General features: G+C 37.6%; 1 protein-coding gene across 1 annotated transcript in view; it reads right to left on the bottom strand.

Annotated features, from left to right (window-relative positions):
* The window catches only part of LOC140255662 (vitellogenin-1-like), a 44450-nt gene that overhangs the window by 11562 nt on the left and 15315 nt on the right, over positions 1-17573 (bottom strand). Inside the window, exons 14-26 of the mRNA XM_072343453.1 lie at positions 13472-13596; positions 13285-13386; positions 13076-13195; positions 12623-12812; positions 12441-12534; positions 12145-12330; positions 6978-7122; positions 4827-5046; positions 3840-4009; positions 2446-3189; positions 2307-2363; positions 1330-1536; positions 85-291 (exon numbers count right to left, since the gene is read on the bottom strand). Coding sequence (XP_072199554.1) covers positions 85-291; positions 1330-1536; positions 2307-2363; positions 2446-3189; positions 3840-4009; positions 4827-5046; positions 6978-7122; positions 12145-12330; positions 12441-12534; positions 12623-12812; positions 13076-13195; positions 13285-13386; positions 13472-13596 — 2567 coding nt within the window. The remainder of the gene's footprint in view (positions 1-84; positions 292-1329; positions 1537-2306; positions 2364-2445; positions 3190-3839; positions 4010-4826; positions 5047-6977; positions 7123-12144; positions 12331-12440; positions 12535-12622; positions 12813-13075; positions 13196-13284; positions 13387-13471; positions 13597-17573) is intronic.

Raw genomic sequence — 17573 nt, 5'->3', positions numbered from 1 at the left:
CTAATCAGCAGGTGCACTGTGCTTATGTAAAAAAAACATGGGCCTTTTAAATGTCTCGCTTGGCAAAGCTGCCTGTGTACTTACCTGTGCTTTCAGAGGCAGTATTACAGCATCAGCACATGCTTTCCAATTGGTTTCAGCCAGCTGAACCACAACTAGTTGCACATCAACTTTGGCAGCATCAGAACGAACATATGCTGTAGCTTGATAACCTTGATTTCTGTTGTCACTTCTTACTGCCTGTGCCACAATCGTAATGCCAGGTGGAATTACGTCTCCCAGGAAGTTGCGCTGAAAAACAACCCCCAACCATCTGTGCTTAAGTATTTCAGTGTATTCACTGGAGAGCCTACAGTCCGGTTTATGTAAGCCAATAGCAAGTAGAATCCTCCACCCTTCAGCAGTTTAGTTTATGGTACATCTTATCTTTATCTCCAATAATTAAGAATAAGTTTGGTTTCAGTCTTAGTTATTTCATTAACAAGATAAATTTTCAAGGATATAATTGTTTTCATACAAGATCCAAGATTCTTCTATCTATCTTTTTACACTTAAAATTTTGTGCATTATTGTGATACTCAGAATAGCTGTCTACATACATATTGGAAATCATCATATAGTTATACACATTCACAGTGTATTCTACCATACGATCGCTTCTTCAAACAAATTATTCTGAAATTCTTTGTGGTGGCAAAGTTCTCATAGACATTTTCTGCCTTTGCAGAACTACCTGGTACTCAGCACAGTTCTGGATACCAAGTGTGTATTAAAGATAAGGATAATCACTGCCTTATGGGACTTTCCTAATCAGTAATGACCATGGGCATTATGATTTTATTTATACTCAGCATGCACTCATGACCACTAGGAGGAATTAAGTTGGTGGGGTTTTTTGTTTGTTTTTGTTTTGTTTTTTGTTTGTTTTTGTTTATTATCAGTTCCTTAAATAAACCTTATATCCTTCTAACTTGCATTTTTACCTAGATTCTAAGTTTTTTTAACTTAGGAAAATCTGGAGTTTCATAAGAAAAAATAACTTTTTTCCCCCTTTAATTTATATTCCCTCTCCTTTTATTTTCTTCAATCATTTTCTGATCCAGGCTTTCTCAAACAGCTAACGCCTTTAGAAATGAAGGACAATGTAATACAGAAATCAACAAACAAAACTCCAAGGTGAAAGGAATTTGGAAACAGTGTTTTTACAGGGAGAAAATGAACCTCAGTGCACTGTAAGTTTCACTTTACAAACTTGACTACTACCTTGACTACTTGACTACTAGCCAGGTGCTGCCCAGCTCAGCAGGTCTGCAGCTTCTGAGATACTACCTCATGTGCCAGGCTGGATCCATGTCTGTGGTGAGTGCTGGCTCCTCTACTTGTGGGGCTTCTCCTTGAGCTGTGGGCAGCCTTTTCCACATGACGGTGACTGCTGCTACTGCTACTGGAGCTGCTCGTGTGGCTTTTCCTGCTGCTGCTGTTGCTGTGGCTGCTTCCAGACTCAGAGGAAGATGACGATGAGCTGTGGCTTGAATGCTATGAAACACAAGTTAAAAAAGCTATGGCCTCTAATTTTAGTGTAGACATCAAAATCAGAGCTATAAGCCTCCTTGTGTGGGCAATTTAGACATAGACAGCATGTGATTTTATCATGCGGCAGACATGACATTTGGTTGGGATGTGCTTTATATCCACCTGTAACTCTGCAAATAGGAATGCCATACATACAGTGATTGTAAATGGTGACATTGTATTGTCAAGCTCTAATATGAGACAAAAGTAAACTTGAACTTAATAAGTGATTATTTAGAAAATATATTGAAAAAATAATATTTAATTAAAAACACTACAAATCATCTTTCATAATCAGGACTCATAACTTTGTAGGTGACACCTATAAAATTCATCATCATCCTTAGATGTACTTAACATACTTCTGTGCAGTAATGCATACTGAACCCGGCTTCTGACACACAATGATTTTGACTGCCCCAAATAATACAGAAGCAGCTAATACTGCTGGAAGGCCCTGCTATTTTATAATTCTCTAATGGTCTTTGTTAGCTGAGTATTGTACAGCATCTAGCTTAAAGATATCCTCACCAAAAGGCTGCTAGATTTGCAACAGAGGGATGCAGTACAATCATTAGGATTTTAGTAATAATTATTCTTATTTTGTCAGTAGTGAGTGATATTATTAGGCAATATGGAATGGTCAAGTGAAATGAACCAAAGCCTTCCAGCAGTATGCTTGATTGTATCTGCTCCAGCCACCATAGCAATGTGCAATTCAATTAGGCACCTACCCAATGGGTGTGAGAAGGCCTGAAGTGGAGCCGGTATACTTTTGGCAGGTATGTTTCCTGCAAAATTCCAAAAGAAGTTATTACCTACAGCTCAGCGAAGATCACCTCCTAGTAGAAGTCAAAGCATTAAAAATGTTACCCATTCATTAGAAACGTCGTAACTACTGTGACTGTTAAACTGGGACTTGACACGTTTAATCTCAGCTTGTCTGTCCTGTTTCCACTGTCGTTGGGAAACACCAGAGCTTTCACTGCTGCTGCTGGTGCTACTGCTGGTGCTCCTGCTGTTGCTGCTGGCTCTTCTGCTGCTACTGCTGCTACTCTGTGTTTTCTGTTTCTGCTCATGGACACTTCTCTCTCCTTCAGCTGCGCTGGCGTGTGGAAATGATGTGGTCTTGGACTGCTTCTTAGCCTTCTGCCTTGTACCAGATGCTTTGCTACTACTGCTGCTACTGCCCTTGCTATTGCTTTTGCTACTACTGCTGCTGCTGCCCTTGCTGTTGCTACTGCTGCTACCACTATTGGTATTGCTACTGCTGCTACGGCTTTTGCTCTTGCTGCTGCTGCTGCTACTGCTTTTGCTGCTACTGCTACTGCTGTGGCTACTGCTACTACTGCTGCTACTATCACTGCTACTGCTGCTGCTACTACTGCTACTGCTGCTACTACTGCTACTGCTGCTTCTACTACTGCTACTGCTGTCCCCAAATGGGTAGAATTTCTTTTCTTTGGTTTTGGATTGCCTTGACTTCAGATTAATCTGGGTGCCTCCTTGTGATGCTCTGTTGTCAGAGTCACTGCTGGAGGGGGAGTTCGTTGTACTCTCAGCGCTCTCACTGATGCTGCTGGCACTGGATGAGGAGCTTCTGGAATTTCTTGCTGCCTGGTAGATTGAAAATCGTTATGAAAACCATTAGAAACCACTGGAAATAAATAGAAAACTATTTTTCCATGTTTCTACAGAAGGCTGTAGGTAAAATAGATACAGAGAGCTATGAATCTCTCTGCTGCCTTAAAAGGCAAGATATAAGCCTGAGACAGCATCCTTTGCAATAAGGACAACACATAATAACGTACCAAGAGCACAAATAAGTAAAACAATATTCCAAATCCCCAGGTAGATACTGTTGATCATACAGTTATATGTGACTAGTGTTAGTAGTGATAGAGCTGTAACTACGATTACCTCAGAGCAATCTGGGTACAAAGGAAGGTGTCATACCTTTCTGACACAGTTGTAGTAGCTGGAAGGTGCTAGCTACCATCTAGGCCCACAACATCTATTTTGGATCTTTCATGACTGATCATCAGAGAAACCTACCAAACCAACATGCTCTCCCTAAAGTCCTTCACCACATTTACTGCAAAAGAAATGAATTCAATCAAAAGACCCACAGATAGCCTTGTGTACCCCAAAGCTTGGCTTGATTTTCCAACTCTTGTTAACTATCTAAAAAAAGGAGGCTGCTTAGTAAAAGAAATAGAAGTAACAAAGCTTCCCACAAGCCTAGAAGTGGGTTTTTGCAGCAGTACCTGGTTATCGCTGTCATCAAGGATTTTTTTCACTCTTTTGATTGCTTCTTTGCTGGAAGATACTTGTGCCTCTGGATCTTCAAATGTTACCAAACGTACCATTTTTGTAGGAGCCTGATCTCCTGCTTGAATTGTGACTTGTATTTTTTCAATAGGTACATCTGTGTAGACTGAAATTTCACAACAATTAGTATCATTGTTAATAGTAGTAATTGAATAATAGAATAAGCCGTTTTTATTTGCTATCATTTGTTGAAATGTTTGTGAATTGAGTACCTTTTAAAAAATATTTCAGCAAGAGCTAAAATACATACTAGCAATAATAAAATTGTGAATCTCTTCATGTCAATAAACAAAATAATCTGTTTAAGATTCAAATCCAGTGAATTGGATTGCTTTGCTAGATAACACTACAGGAGAGTGAGTTAGGCATCAGAAATAAGGCTTTCCTCTTGAGTTATAAAGAACGGCCCAATAGTTAGGCCAGACCTAAATTCAATGGCCTGCTGTGCTTTAAATTTTTATGATCATGGATTAAGACATTTAGGACTAGATCCAGGCAGGGTTAATCCGTAATTCCCTTTTAAGAATCTGGGTTTTTAAACTGTAGCTACAGGACACTACACTAGATCTGTTGCCCATGTCCAATTGCTCTATGCTTGCATCCCAAATCCAATGATTCAGGACGCATCAGACATGCTCTGCAGGTACAGATCAGCTCTGTGTGATGCTGGCCATGCTGAGAAGCACTGCATTGCATGGCCACTTCCTAGGAGAGCTGGGAGTCGCTGCTCAGGCAGAAAGAGCAGGGGTGGATTCATGCTGCAATGGAGTTTGCTGACAATACTGGCAACGCTGAAAGTTCTAATGTTAGTTTTAGTGGCTCTTAAGGTACAAAAGGCATATACATATGAACAAAATATGTATATATATACACACACACACCAACAACAGTTCACCTACCCACCCATCGCACATTGTATTTACCTGGCTTGAAGCTCATTCTAAGGGCATGTTCTCCAATAAAGTGATAAAGAGGCACATTTTTCATAATTGCTGCATCTATACTTTTCTTCTCAATGCACATTTGAACTCCAAATGTACTTGCATTGGAGCACATGGACTGAACAAATGGCTTCTTCCAGGAAGAAGAATGTCCAAAGGAGAAGGAATTTCCTGATGAAACATCTTCTACAGACTGTCTGTCCTGTTAAATAATATACTCATCAAGTAAAACTAGACAACAGTAAGAGAAACATTTACAAGCTATCAATTCTGTTTCAGTCATAGATATGTTTATTCTACAAAAGGTACTAACCAGTGTGAGATAGAAAGGCTGTGATGTAGAATATCTTGGTTTTCAACTGGACAAAATTTTCAGCTAAATGGCTCGATTAGACTAGAGCAAAAAGAAAGTGCTTGAGGCCATAAGACTGGAAAACTATATCACAAAATAATTGTAAATATTTCATTTTGCTTCCCTAGAGTCTTAGACTATGTTAACAGATTCACGATTAATGTGAGTGTGCTCTAGACTGACTGAAGTTCTTTTCTTTCCTTTATAATTTGGTAAAACTACAGAACCTTCACCTATGTCCATGAAAATTCTGTCTCACCTGTGGTGTGACTTGAGAATATCATAGTATCGTGCGAGTTGGAAGGGACCTTAGAGATCATCGAGTCCAACTCCCGGGATTCGAGCCCTCTGTGTAGCAGAGCGGCACTTCTACCACTTGAGCCACAGGGGGGATTTGAACCCGGGCCTCCAGTGCTGCAAGCGGCAATTCTACCTCTGCGCCACCGGGGCACACTATATATCTACTAGATATATAGTTATATATATCTATATATATAATACACTAGATATATATCTATATATATAATATACTATATATATCTATATATCTAGTATATATAATATACTATATATATCTATATATCTAGTATACATATATACTATATATATATATACTAGATATATAGATAAATAGGCACACAATATATCAACTAGAAGATCACAGAAACTTCCTAGATGTCCAAAGCATACCAGATGTTAGAAATTTTCACTCAAAAGTGTGCTATGTACATGTGCTAAGTGATGTTTTTGGAAGAATGAATTAAAATTAGAATCAATTCCATGACATGAGAGCTACAGTTTCCTGAAGAAATAAAGCAAATGGCAAAAGACCATACATTTTCTTTTAATATGCAACACATACTTTGCAGCTAATTTTTTACTCAGTTTATCATGTCTCACAAAATTCCAAACTTGTATTTAAGGCATCGAAAAACTGGAATTTTTAAGCTAATCCTTTCTTCCCAGAGGGAATGCTAATGATAATGGGAAATGGTCAAGTTTGTGCCATTTTTCAGTTGTTGCACATTCAAGAATAACTGCAGAGTGATAAATTTTCAGAATGAGCACTTAGGCACAAAGATTTTTGCTTGTTCCAGGATACTGGAAACTGTTCCAGCTGACAGTATGTTTACCCATTGACTTTTCCACAGGAAAGTGCTGTACTCACTCCTGTCTCTTATTTTATCTGAAAAGCTTCAGAGTTGTAGGATGACAATGAAACCAGAACAGCACAATATATTCCTCACCTCTGTCAGTTTTCCATTGAATGAAATGTCATAGTGAGGCCTTCACAATGCTGCCCATCATAGAAAGCTTGTAGTTCCTTTTATGGAAAACTTTAGTTTAGGAAGTCATTTGACTTGACACACAAACTGCCATCCATCCTTGAATCAAGGTGACTATAGGCAGCAAATTTAACTCTACAAGCTGAATACTGGAACATCTTGTGGAATATTGCCTGTCCCAGGAATGTAATGATTGCATTATGGCTGCAAAAAAATTTAAAGATTGTGGGCCTATCCTGTAGATGGCAGTGCAAAATTAATTACTAAAGCAAGTTCTCTTGCTTTTGAAAAAGTGGTGTAAGTCTGATGTGATTACAATCCAGTCTTTAAAATAACGTTACTACAGAACTATTTATGTTATTAGATTGAAAGTGACTTATTCTGTGCAAAGTAACACTGGTCAGAGATGAATCGTAGATTTTCCTGTGGGGAAAATAAATGGTATTCTCCTGATTAAAAGCCAAAAAAAGAATAGTCAGACAGTACCTCAGTTACCCTGATGTTATCAGTCTCGCCTGATGCAGAATCCAAGTCGAAGGACGTCTTCATTATGTCTGGCACTGCTTCAGGTAGAAGAACTGGAGTCATCTTACTAGCAGCCAAATCTTCAACATTTCGTGTAACAGCAAATGTCTTAGAGCTGCAGAATAAACATTAGAGGAAACCTGTATTGATAAAGCACTGCTGAGGAAAAGACCTGAATAATGCCATGTAGCACGTACTCAGCAACAAGTATCATGCCTTGCAAATTGCTTTGTAGATATTTACAACATCTTTCCTATTAGTTGTATTTCCAAGGACTGCTTAGAATGAATAAAGACATGGACTGATCTCAGTCCAGAGAGTTTGCAGTTAGGCTTTCACAGTCACAGGTATCAGTTAAAAGAACTGTACTCTACAGGATCTGCATAAGCCTAATGCCTTGAAGAACAGCTTGCTTAGAAATCTGGCTGTGGGTTAAATTCTTAAATTTTTAAATCTCATATATATATATTCATATATGCATGAATATATATATATAAACTTTTGAACGTTCACTGCTAAACTTTGTTTTCACTTTCTTTAGCTGCCATACTGCCATAACTCAGAAGAAAAAAAAAAAGATACAGGGGAATGGTGGCTTCTAAATGCTCTAATATTTTAAATTGCTCTGCAATATTTTTAGCCTCAGACAATCAAACAAATGCTCCTAGTTTTGTCTAACTGCATTTGTACATCCACATGCCTTAGAAAGACATCACAGGGAGATATGTTGGAATGTGAAGAACCCATTACCTACTTACATAAATGTATTTCATTATTTGTTTACAGTGCGTTATTTGTTTACAGGTCTCAGGAGTATTAGTCAGAATCAAGGACAAGAGATATAAGGTGCTAAGAGGACAAGTTATATAAGTGGCATGAGAATCTTGTGGCCAAATATCTTGACTCCTTTGTTCTATGCTCTTCATAATAATATCTTCATAGATGTTGTTACAGTTCTGCAAGAACCATTAGTTTTGGTTTGGGTCAGACAAATGTCTTGACTATTGAACACTTTTGACAGATTTTAAACCTATTTCTCTGAGCTATTAACACTATGCTAACTCTACCTTATTATTCATGTATCAGAGCTAACATCCAGCTTACAATTCTACACATGCTGCTTCTTATGTATGAAGCTGATCTGCTTACCCTGGGGCTTTTGTGGTCTGCCAATGGAGGTGGCCTTTGTGACATTAAATGGAAAGATGGTCTGCAAAATGGTCTCTATTTTAATATGGTCCACACTGTACTAGCCTAAGCAATTCCAATCTAACCTATATGAAAGATAAATTTGTATTCATTTGATACCACTCTCTTCTTCTTGAAAGCTCCTACTGTGCTGTGTGCACTGTAAAGCACACAATTGCACTTCATGTGGAACACCTCAATAAAACGTGTGTCACCTGTGGGCTTTGTTTTCTTTTCCATCTCTCTCTTTTTTTTAGATAAGGACATGACAGCAACGCTCCACGCTGGGTGAGAGGAGAACCTTGAAGAATGAAATCTGAAATAAAATATTCTCCCTAACAAGCTGAGGGGATAAAAGAAAATACAAATCAACTTGCATTTCAGATGTCTCATCTGAGTAAAGGGACAAAAAAGGAAATGGTTTTTATTTTAATCCTATTCAATAATTCAAATGACCACTGAACAGCAGTCTGGATCTCCAAGAAGAAAGCCCTGGGGTTTCTTTTCCAATTTTTTTTTAGTATTTTTTATTTTAGTATTTTTTTTAGTATTTTTTTATGCCAATAGTCTACTCCTGCCACCTAATGAAAGTAGAGGATCGATTCCTCCCTGTTGAGCACAGAGAGTCGACAAATGTAGCTGCATCACAGGTGACACATGTCAATGTCTGCAGAATCACACGGTACTGTAAAAATAGGCTGCAAGAGCCAGCTCTGGTCCTTTAACAAGAAAAACAGTCACAAAGAAGGCCTAAAGCTGTGGTATGAAAGAATGTGTTCTCTCTGATCCCGCACAAGGGAGAAGAAAATAAAAGGGAGATTTTCCAATATGTATTAGTGTATTTTTTGGATAAGAGAAGAAGCTGTGCTATAGTATAAGCCAAATTCACTGCAGGGGTAAGGGACAAGCAATTCAGCTGTGTTGGACCCACTGATATTTCGGGTTGTGTGGCCTTACACACATCCCTAATTCAGACATAGAAGAGCTCAGTGTCTGTTTAAAACAAAAATGATAACCAAAAAGATCATTGAAATACTATTTTTCCAGTTTTTAAAGCACAGCATGACATTGTATCTAAAGAAATGAGAAGCAAGAGGCGATTCTACAACCAGATCTTTAGCTCTCTTTCAGCTGTGGTGAAATGAAATAGCACATATCCTTCTGACCTTGGTGCAAATGTGTCACGAAAACAGAGGTTTGGAGCACAAGTTATTGTCCTCCTCTTTTCCCAGACAAGCAGTGTGGAATGCTCATAAAGCTCATGTGCTACATACATACACTTGCTGTATACATCATTTTAATTTTGTAACTCATCATATAAGTAAGATGCCCATGTGAAGCAATTTCCGCTTATCCTACAGTTAAAATAAGCGGAAAAGCCCCATGGTAGGAGATCTATTCAAGATGAGGTAGATACTTCAGTAGACTATCATTGTGAATATGTGATATATTTGCAAAGTGCATTCTTTGGCAGCTCTCCATATTTATACTTTAATCACAGGGCTTTAATTTCCCCTGAAATTTATTTGATTTTTACTTCTTCCTGTAAATTTTGTTTAAAAGTATGTTTTAGCAACCATCTGTAGTATACCAAATAATTACACTAAAAGAACCTTAAAAATAACTATTATTTTAAGTAAATTTAGCTTTGATAGGATTGAATTGAAACACGTGTTGTATATTCTCTCCATGGTATGATTAATTATTGTGTTTTGATTTTTACTATAAAGAAAATAGGATCCTTCGTGTGCAATTTCTGTCACCGATGTTTTGGGGAGAGAGAGTCCCCTTGAGTTTCCCTTCCACTCCTGGAAATTTATATACATCCCACAGCTGTGACAGGTTATAACCTGTACAGCATGTAGGACATAACTGAACTAAATGCTATTGAAAACTGTTTACTACTCGTGTCTGTGTGTGAGAGATGAAAAGGAAAATAATATTACATCCTGACCAGCTGTAATGACATGGTAGTATAGACAGTAACTCAGTGACCATCAAGGCAAAATGCCTAATACTAAAATATTTTGAACAGAGCTTATAAACAACTGAAAGAGCAATTGTTTTCTAGAACCATTTCTTTCAATAGGACATTTAAAGCAAACACAGGAATACCTCTAAATTATTGCATACAAGAGGTTCCTTATTTTTTAGTTGAGCTGTGCAAAAGGGAGAGAAAGCCTATATTTAACTATGATTTTGGACTCATTCTATTTAGAACATACATGCACACTTTCTCTCAACATATTATGCCTGCTTGTTTCTCTTGATAGCTTTAAGATTTTACTTTGCTTGTTCTTTCACCTTCTCAGTGATGTGGTTCACTATCACTGTTACATTCTCTAGTTATTGCTTTGTCTTCACTTGTTCTCATTGCTATTTCATTGCTCTGCGTGATTCCCACCAAGCATTTGTTTTGTAAGAGTGAACAGGAATGCTTTTTGGAGAAAAACTGATGGTGCTAGAAGTCAGCTAGTGAGCATTAGCTTTCTCATATACTTGGCATTATAGAGCTATTTCCATCTGACTACTTCACTTTATAAATGATAACGCTGCAGGGTCTACAGGAGAGCCTGGGCAGGAACTCATGGACTCCTTGGCTGCAGTCCTCTGTTTCTTACACTGTCTTGCCTTTTTCAATGCATTTGGCACCTTTGTTTCTTATTTAATTCCATCTTCAGTCAAAGGAGGAAAATATTTTTTATTTTGATTTGCTAGAAGGATCTTTCTGCCAACATTTGTAGCTCACCTTGGGGCCCTAAACTTCATCACAATCTTCAATATCCTCATTCCAGTTCAGCATCCTTATTGAGTTCATTAATATCCATTTTGCCCAATCCAATAGTGAGAGCTAGTGAAAAAAGGTGCCTATTGTCTCTGGTGACTGTCCTTGTCTTCATAAGAAAATGAACGAAACATTTTGGTTTGTGTGCCACAGCAGCTTACACACAGAAAATGGGTGCTCTCCGAGCTTCTGAAACACTCCTCTATGTGGAGAACCTGATTACAATCACTATTGGTGGATCTGAGGAATCATATTAGGGAGGAGGATGTGATGTCAAATGCTGAATTGTCTGGTCTGTGAACACTGACGAGCAAGGAATAACGATGATTAGCCTTTGTGGTGGCTAAACTGATGAGACCTGCAGAGCTTCTCTGGGCCTGCAGCCATGAATGCTAATTGCAGCTGGATCAAGCAACAGAGCTCTTTTGTTATGTCTGTATTCCTAGAGCAGAAACTTGTTAACATTTCTGCAGCTTGTATAGTAGCTGATTTTTGTTGTCAGCAGTGTTTTTTCCTGTGTTATGAATTTTTAGCTTGTCTTTCTCAGTGTTTTTTTCATGTGTATGTGAAGGTTTTCAAGGCTCTGGTCTACTGCTTTGATTCCTTGGACATATTCTTTCTGTTTCCTCCCTCTCTTTGTGCTTGTATTTCCATCTGTTTTCATTTGTTTGGCATCTGGCTACAATAGTTTTCCAGAGTGTATTGTAATTGAATACACTGATAATAAATCAAGTAGACCTAACAGGCAAGAAAACCAAATGGCAACCACAGGAAACAAAGTAAAAACACGTTACACCAAGTACTCTATGCTTACAGGCACCAAATGCATGGGGTTGTCTGTTAAAACTGATAGAATCCAGGCAGCTTATATCTTATCCAGTGTCTCCAACCCAAATATATGTGTCAGGATAGAAATTTTATGCCATATGAGCTTCAAATAGTTTATGAGTCTCATGACTGAAAAATGGTGATTTTCTGGTCAAGACCACAGGAAATAAAGCATATTTTCAAGCAAAGCTTTCATACATGTCTTTCTTTTAAATCAATCTACACTGATCACTGCCAGTTACTCAAGCTGTCAGTCAAAGACAAGATCCCTAAGCAAATGTTTTTCTTAATTCAGAGTCAATGTGACTACCCAGAAAGATAAGTGCTACGGCTTACCTTACAGTAATTACATTAGTCTCTTCTTTGCATGGCGGAATTTCAGCTTTGATACTTTTTTCCTTCATTTGGATAGTGGCAACAACATTCACAGGTACATGAGCATTTACTTTGGTGTGTGCTTCCAACCCTGCCTGAATCATGTTTGTGTTGATCCCAACTACAAAGGTCATATATTTAGCCATGCTGCAAAATTAGAATAAGAGAGTAAAATTACATACGTAAACAGTTGTTGATTTTTTGGTGGCTTCAGTCACTTAGAAATATTATTTTTTTTGTTTACCCAAAATATTTACCTGACACTCATTTTGGTTCGCAGCCTAATGTTGGAATTTAGTAACTCTGTCAATCTGAAATCAGACCTCGGAGAAGGTGTAATTTGTGCTTGAACTATTAGAAAGAAAGTAAGCAAAATGTTAAAAATTCTGCTCAATCCTGATAATCATATATGTATTGTTCAGGTCTTGAAATACATTACCATTTCCTGCCACTTTTGTGACAGAAGCGTAATGGAAGCTGTTCTCCACCGGTAACCCAACACAGGTAGGCACAATACAACGAATCTCAGACGGCAGTAAAGCCTTGGTCCATTGCCTTCCTATGCCACTTTGAAGGCTACTGATTAATCTCCTTATTGAAGGGATTTTTTCATCAGGTCCATACCATGCCTGCAATTACAGAGTTCAACTTGTCTAAACAAGCAGAACTTGAATATCATGATCCGTGTCACTATCTGTGCCTCAGGGGGATCTGCAAGCAATGATTATAGCTAATCCTGATCAAAGTTTGAATTCATTTGCTTTGATTAAAACTAACAAGAAAAAACATCACTTGAAATAAAAAGTTAAGGAGAAGGTAGGGAACACGTGGAAGAAATAAATAGCATTTTAATATTTTTGATGCTTGTGTGGTGGTTTTTCTGAAACGATACCTGCAATAAATTTTGGATGGTGTTTTTATCAAATCCGCCAAAGAACATCTCTTGGCCAAACATCTTCAAGTAACCCGATGCAAAAGCTTTGTCACGTGGGAGTGCCTTCCAGTCTGACAGCTGCATGAGAAGAGGAAGAAAATCTGTTTATCCATAACATTTGTGGAAACAACACTTGAGAGATTTTGTTTTCCTCCCAAAGAATTTACCTTTTTTAGGATTTCCCTGAAGTCATAGTTAGTCTCCCAGTCCTTGTCAGGAGAGTAACCTCTAGCAAACATCTCCTGAAGTCCTTCAACTGCTATTCCCACCTGTGAGACAAAGTAAAATTGATATGCCAGTTGGATAAAGATTATAGGAATGTGTGAGAGGCAAATTGCAGATAGACCCAATTACCTCAATGGGATCAGCAACCCTTCCAAGCAAATGTGTCCGCAGCTGGAACACTGCCATTGCTGGAATTAAGCTTCCTGCATTCTTCAGCACTGAATATTTAGCTGCCAGGCCACTCATAAGGATCTCTGTATAGAAATAGGCAGTAAAACATAGCCCAGTCAATTTTTAAAGTCACATTTGTAGATTGTATCAATTTACTAATTGCATAACATAACTGATAAAAGATGATATGAGAAAGGCTAGAAAAATCAGCTACAAAACATTATAAAACAGACATAAACAGAATATTCTGCCTTTCTGAACTATTAACCAGCAAAATTATAAGTCCCCTGCTCAATACAGTGACTATTGTATTTATTCTAATTGCTTCTACCATATCACTTACATTTGGTCAGATTCTATAATACCAACTTATGAAATGCTTTTACAAGACATTGTTTAAGGCAGCTTGACAAAGGGGAGGGTCAGAAATGAAAACAGATTTACCATCCTTTGCTAATATTATAGGAAAAATGGTACTGATGTCCTGTAAGTACAGATGGTGAAGTGGTGTAGATTTCTTTCTTAGATGACTCAGAGGCAATTTAATGTGTCTCATTCCACATCCTGTAACACTTTATGTAAAATACACTAATTTTTAAGTAATTGTTAACTGTCGTGTAAACTCAGAACAAAGGTAATTTGTAACTCTTTTCTCTACTTTAGATTTATCATCTATAATGTACTGAGGTACTGATAATCAGTGGATAGTTATATGTTCTTCCTGAAATTGGCAGAGCTTTATACAGTTCGTTTTCTGAATTAAAGTAATCCCAAGGCTTTTCTAAGTTTCCTTAGATTTCAAAAGGAGCAAGGGCAACACAGTATGCAGGTACACTTGTTGCACTTCCTTTCTTCCAAAACTCCTCCTTCTTCCAACACAAGCTGGAGAACAGCGAAGGATTTTAGGATTCCCTACATTAAATTTCTTTTATCTTTATATAAGACACAGTCACCATATACTGATTAAACTGGCCCTAGAATTCCAGCACAGCCAAAAATCAGCTTTCAAAATTCAGGATAACTTCAGAGCCCTGTGAAAAACAGACTACTAATTTCTTTACCTGCATTAGAAATGACTGAATTGTAGGAAATATGTTTTCAAGTGTTCATAGAATCATAGAATATCCTGAGTTGGAAGGGTCCCATGGGGACCATCAAGTCCAACTCCTGGATTTGTTACGAGAGAGAGTGAGACTTTAGTCTCTTTCCAGGAAAGGAATGACTGTATTCTCATAAATTACTTAGCAAAGATTTAAAGACAAGTCTATTTTTGTTTCACAGATGTGGGATCTTACGAATACTCTGAGGCCTGTGTGATTTTTCTGGTGTCACTTTCTGTACTTCAGACAAAATCTCGTGAGTATGTCAATAACTTACTATTTTCTTACAAATTCATGCATGCTAACTGAGGCTGGGATGGTCCCCGGCCCTTCTATATTCTTACACTATGTTATTATCAGATTACTGGAACTAATTTTGAATTCTAATTTCTCAGGACAAATTCCAGCTTCCTGGTCTAGTGGAAATGCAATCCACTTGTTGGCTAAGTCTGCGTAGTCTGGCATTTCACTAGATCATTTTCACTCTTGTGCTGTATGAAGTTTCTGTTCTACCTGAATTGTTAGGTACAAACTACCTGTAAACTACACGACTCATTAACAGCTTCTGAAGTCAAAATGCAGGTATTCATGCCATCATCTGATTGATGACAGAAGAATCAATGGAGAACGTTCAACAGGTAACCAGGGAAAGAAAAAAAGCAACCCACATATTAATGCTGATTCTACAGAAAATAAAAAGCAAATTGATGTCACACTGGGTCACTACTATGAGCTGACTTGAGATCTGAAAATAAAAAGACTAGCTTTTCTCTGAATAAGTTTAGCCAGTACAGCCCTGGGTGTTACATGGACTGGCCACAATGAAATATTGTACTTATAGCAAATTTGTAAAAGGGTTTTTCTGTGTTTTGTTATTTTTTTTCTTTTTTCTTTTTTTCTGTGTGTATGTTTGTGTTCAAACTCATGAAATTTGTTAGTTAAAAAAAAAAAAAGAAAAAAGGTACTTCTTGATACTTAGTAAGAAGTGTTGCTAATAAATGATTAAATGATTATACAAAATTCATCAGCTTGAAGAGAGCAGGGGTATTTTCCATACCTCAGATGTTATGTAGCTCTAATGCTGTAAGAAAATATTTACCAAAGAAGAATCCCACTAACAGGGTCAGGTGGTACATCATAGCTGCTTCAGTATGAGAATGTGAGGGCACCTGCACCTATCTGACTAAACGTCTTGCCTCAGGGAAGAAGGAAAGCAAAAATAAATTGATCAAAGAAAGCAGACTTTCATACCCATGAATATTAGTATGTATTTTATTGTAATATAAGTTTGTAAAAAAACTGTGCATGTTAAGAGTCAGATTCTGTCAGTTTCTATACTGAACAGTACTTGAGCTGATTTCAGTGGTAGAGTGTAGACTGTAATACACTGTTTGTGGTGGACATGTATGACAGATTCTCAATTAGAAGCATATTCATCTGATGTTAGTGCCTGTCATTAAAAATTCAGCACCTAACACCACAAAAATCTGCATTGCTGAGGGCACATTTTTGTTTTTAGCAATGAAATAGGTACAGCATTACTGCTGTCACTATGGTAACTGCTCTAGAATGGACTCACTGTAACATTTCACCTGTGGCTAGTGGTAACAAATCAAATCAGAAAGCTTGAGCCACCTCCCACACAAGGGTAATGGAGAATGGACTTCATTTAGCTGATTGAGTTATCCAAGTCTAAGTCTAGCATGTGCTAGAAAGTGATCTTGTTCTTAGTCTTCAGGATGACAGGCTTAAACATCCTATCTGAGTAGTAGCCAAATTTCTTATAAAAGTACTCTCTAAGAATTAACAGCAATTCATTGATCTGATGCATCTCAAGGGTACAGTCAGAACAAAATAATGCATTTTACACAGCCCCCTGCTAGCTACCCTCATGTATACGGCTCATTTCTTTTCCACTGTTAAAAAAAAATAATAAATAATAATAATAAAAAAATTAGGCATCTTCATTTTAAAAGCAAAAATAAGAGGAGAAAATGAGTATCTAAGCCCTGAAACAAGGATCTGCTTATTACTGGAAAATGTATCTCTCTGTGTATGCATTTTAAACGGTACAAAAGTTCACAAGATATGCATTATCTACTGAATTTCTTTGGGCACTCTCTGTTGCTGTCTCTGAAGCAACAAGCATGTGGCATTGTGGCTGCTGTGGTATGTATTATACATATTTTTATTATAGACCCAACTAAATGGTCATATAAAAAAACATGAAATGAGAAAGGCAACAATAAAATCTGCAAAAGCCTTTTGAAACTTCCTCCCATCCCCAAAAGAAAGCAAAAGTAGTTGCACACTTAGCACTGCAGGTTTCAGACATTTCAGTCTCTTTTTCTATTCATGGCTTTGAAAAGAATCTTTATGTGTACCAGTGAATAACAAAAGTGTGAAATACATCTAAGTCCTTTAGATAAACAGCATGTGTAAGGAGGCTCTGTTTGTAGATATAATCTCCCTAGTCTGTCAGCTACATATGCCAAATCACTGAGGCTGTCATGGTCATTTACATGCAGTTGCTGAAAAAATCCCTACTGGGAAGAATTACATAAATGGAAAACGGAAATAGCTACAATTTGGCCCAGCAAGAGCTGTCTTCTAATCTTGTCCTCTTCACTCAAGCTACCAGTGTTCTTGATTTTTACATGTGATTCCCAGAGATCAAACTGATGTGCCTCAAAGTCCCACACATGGATCTGTGCATGCCAGTAAATAACCCTGGTAAGAAGGTGTAGGAAAACCTTCAGACAAGAAACCCAAGTTAGCTGCTCATGGATGCAATGAAATGTCACATCTCACCATTTTCAGAGTTTGATTCACTCTGCACTATTGTTGGTATGAAGAGGATATCTGAATGCAGTAAGAGTTGTATGCATTAAGCACCATTAGAAATCTATCTACTTAGTAATAATTTAGGTCCCTCCTGTTTGGTGCTGAATAGTGTCGGG

Source organism: Excalfactoria chinensis, chromosome 8 (assembly GCF_039878825.1).
Source record: "Excalfactoria chinensis isolate bCotChi1 chromosome 8, bCotChi1.hap2, whole genome shotgun sequence".
Taxonomy (NCBI): Eukaryota; Metazoa; Chordata; class Aves; order Galliformes; family Phasianidae; genus Excalfactoria; species Excalfactoria chinensis.
The sequence above is the reverse complement of the archived record's forward strand: the minus strand, read 5'-3'. Positions and strand labels throughout refer to the sequence as shown.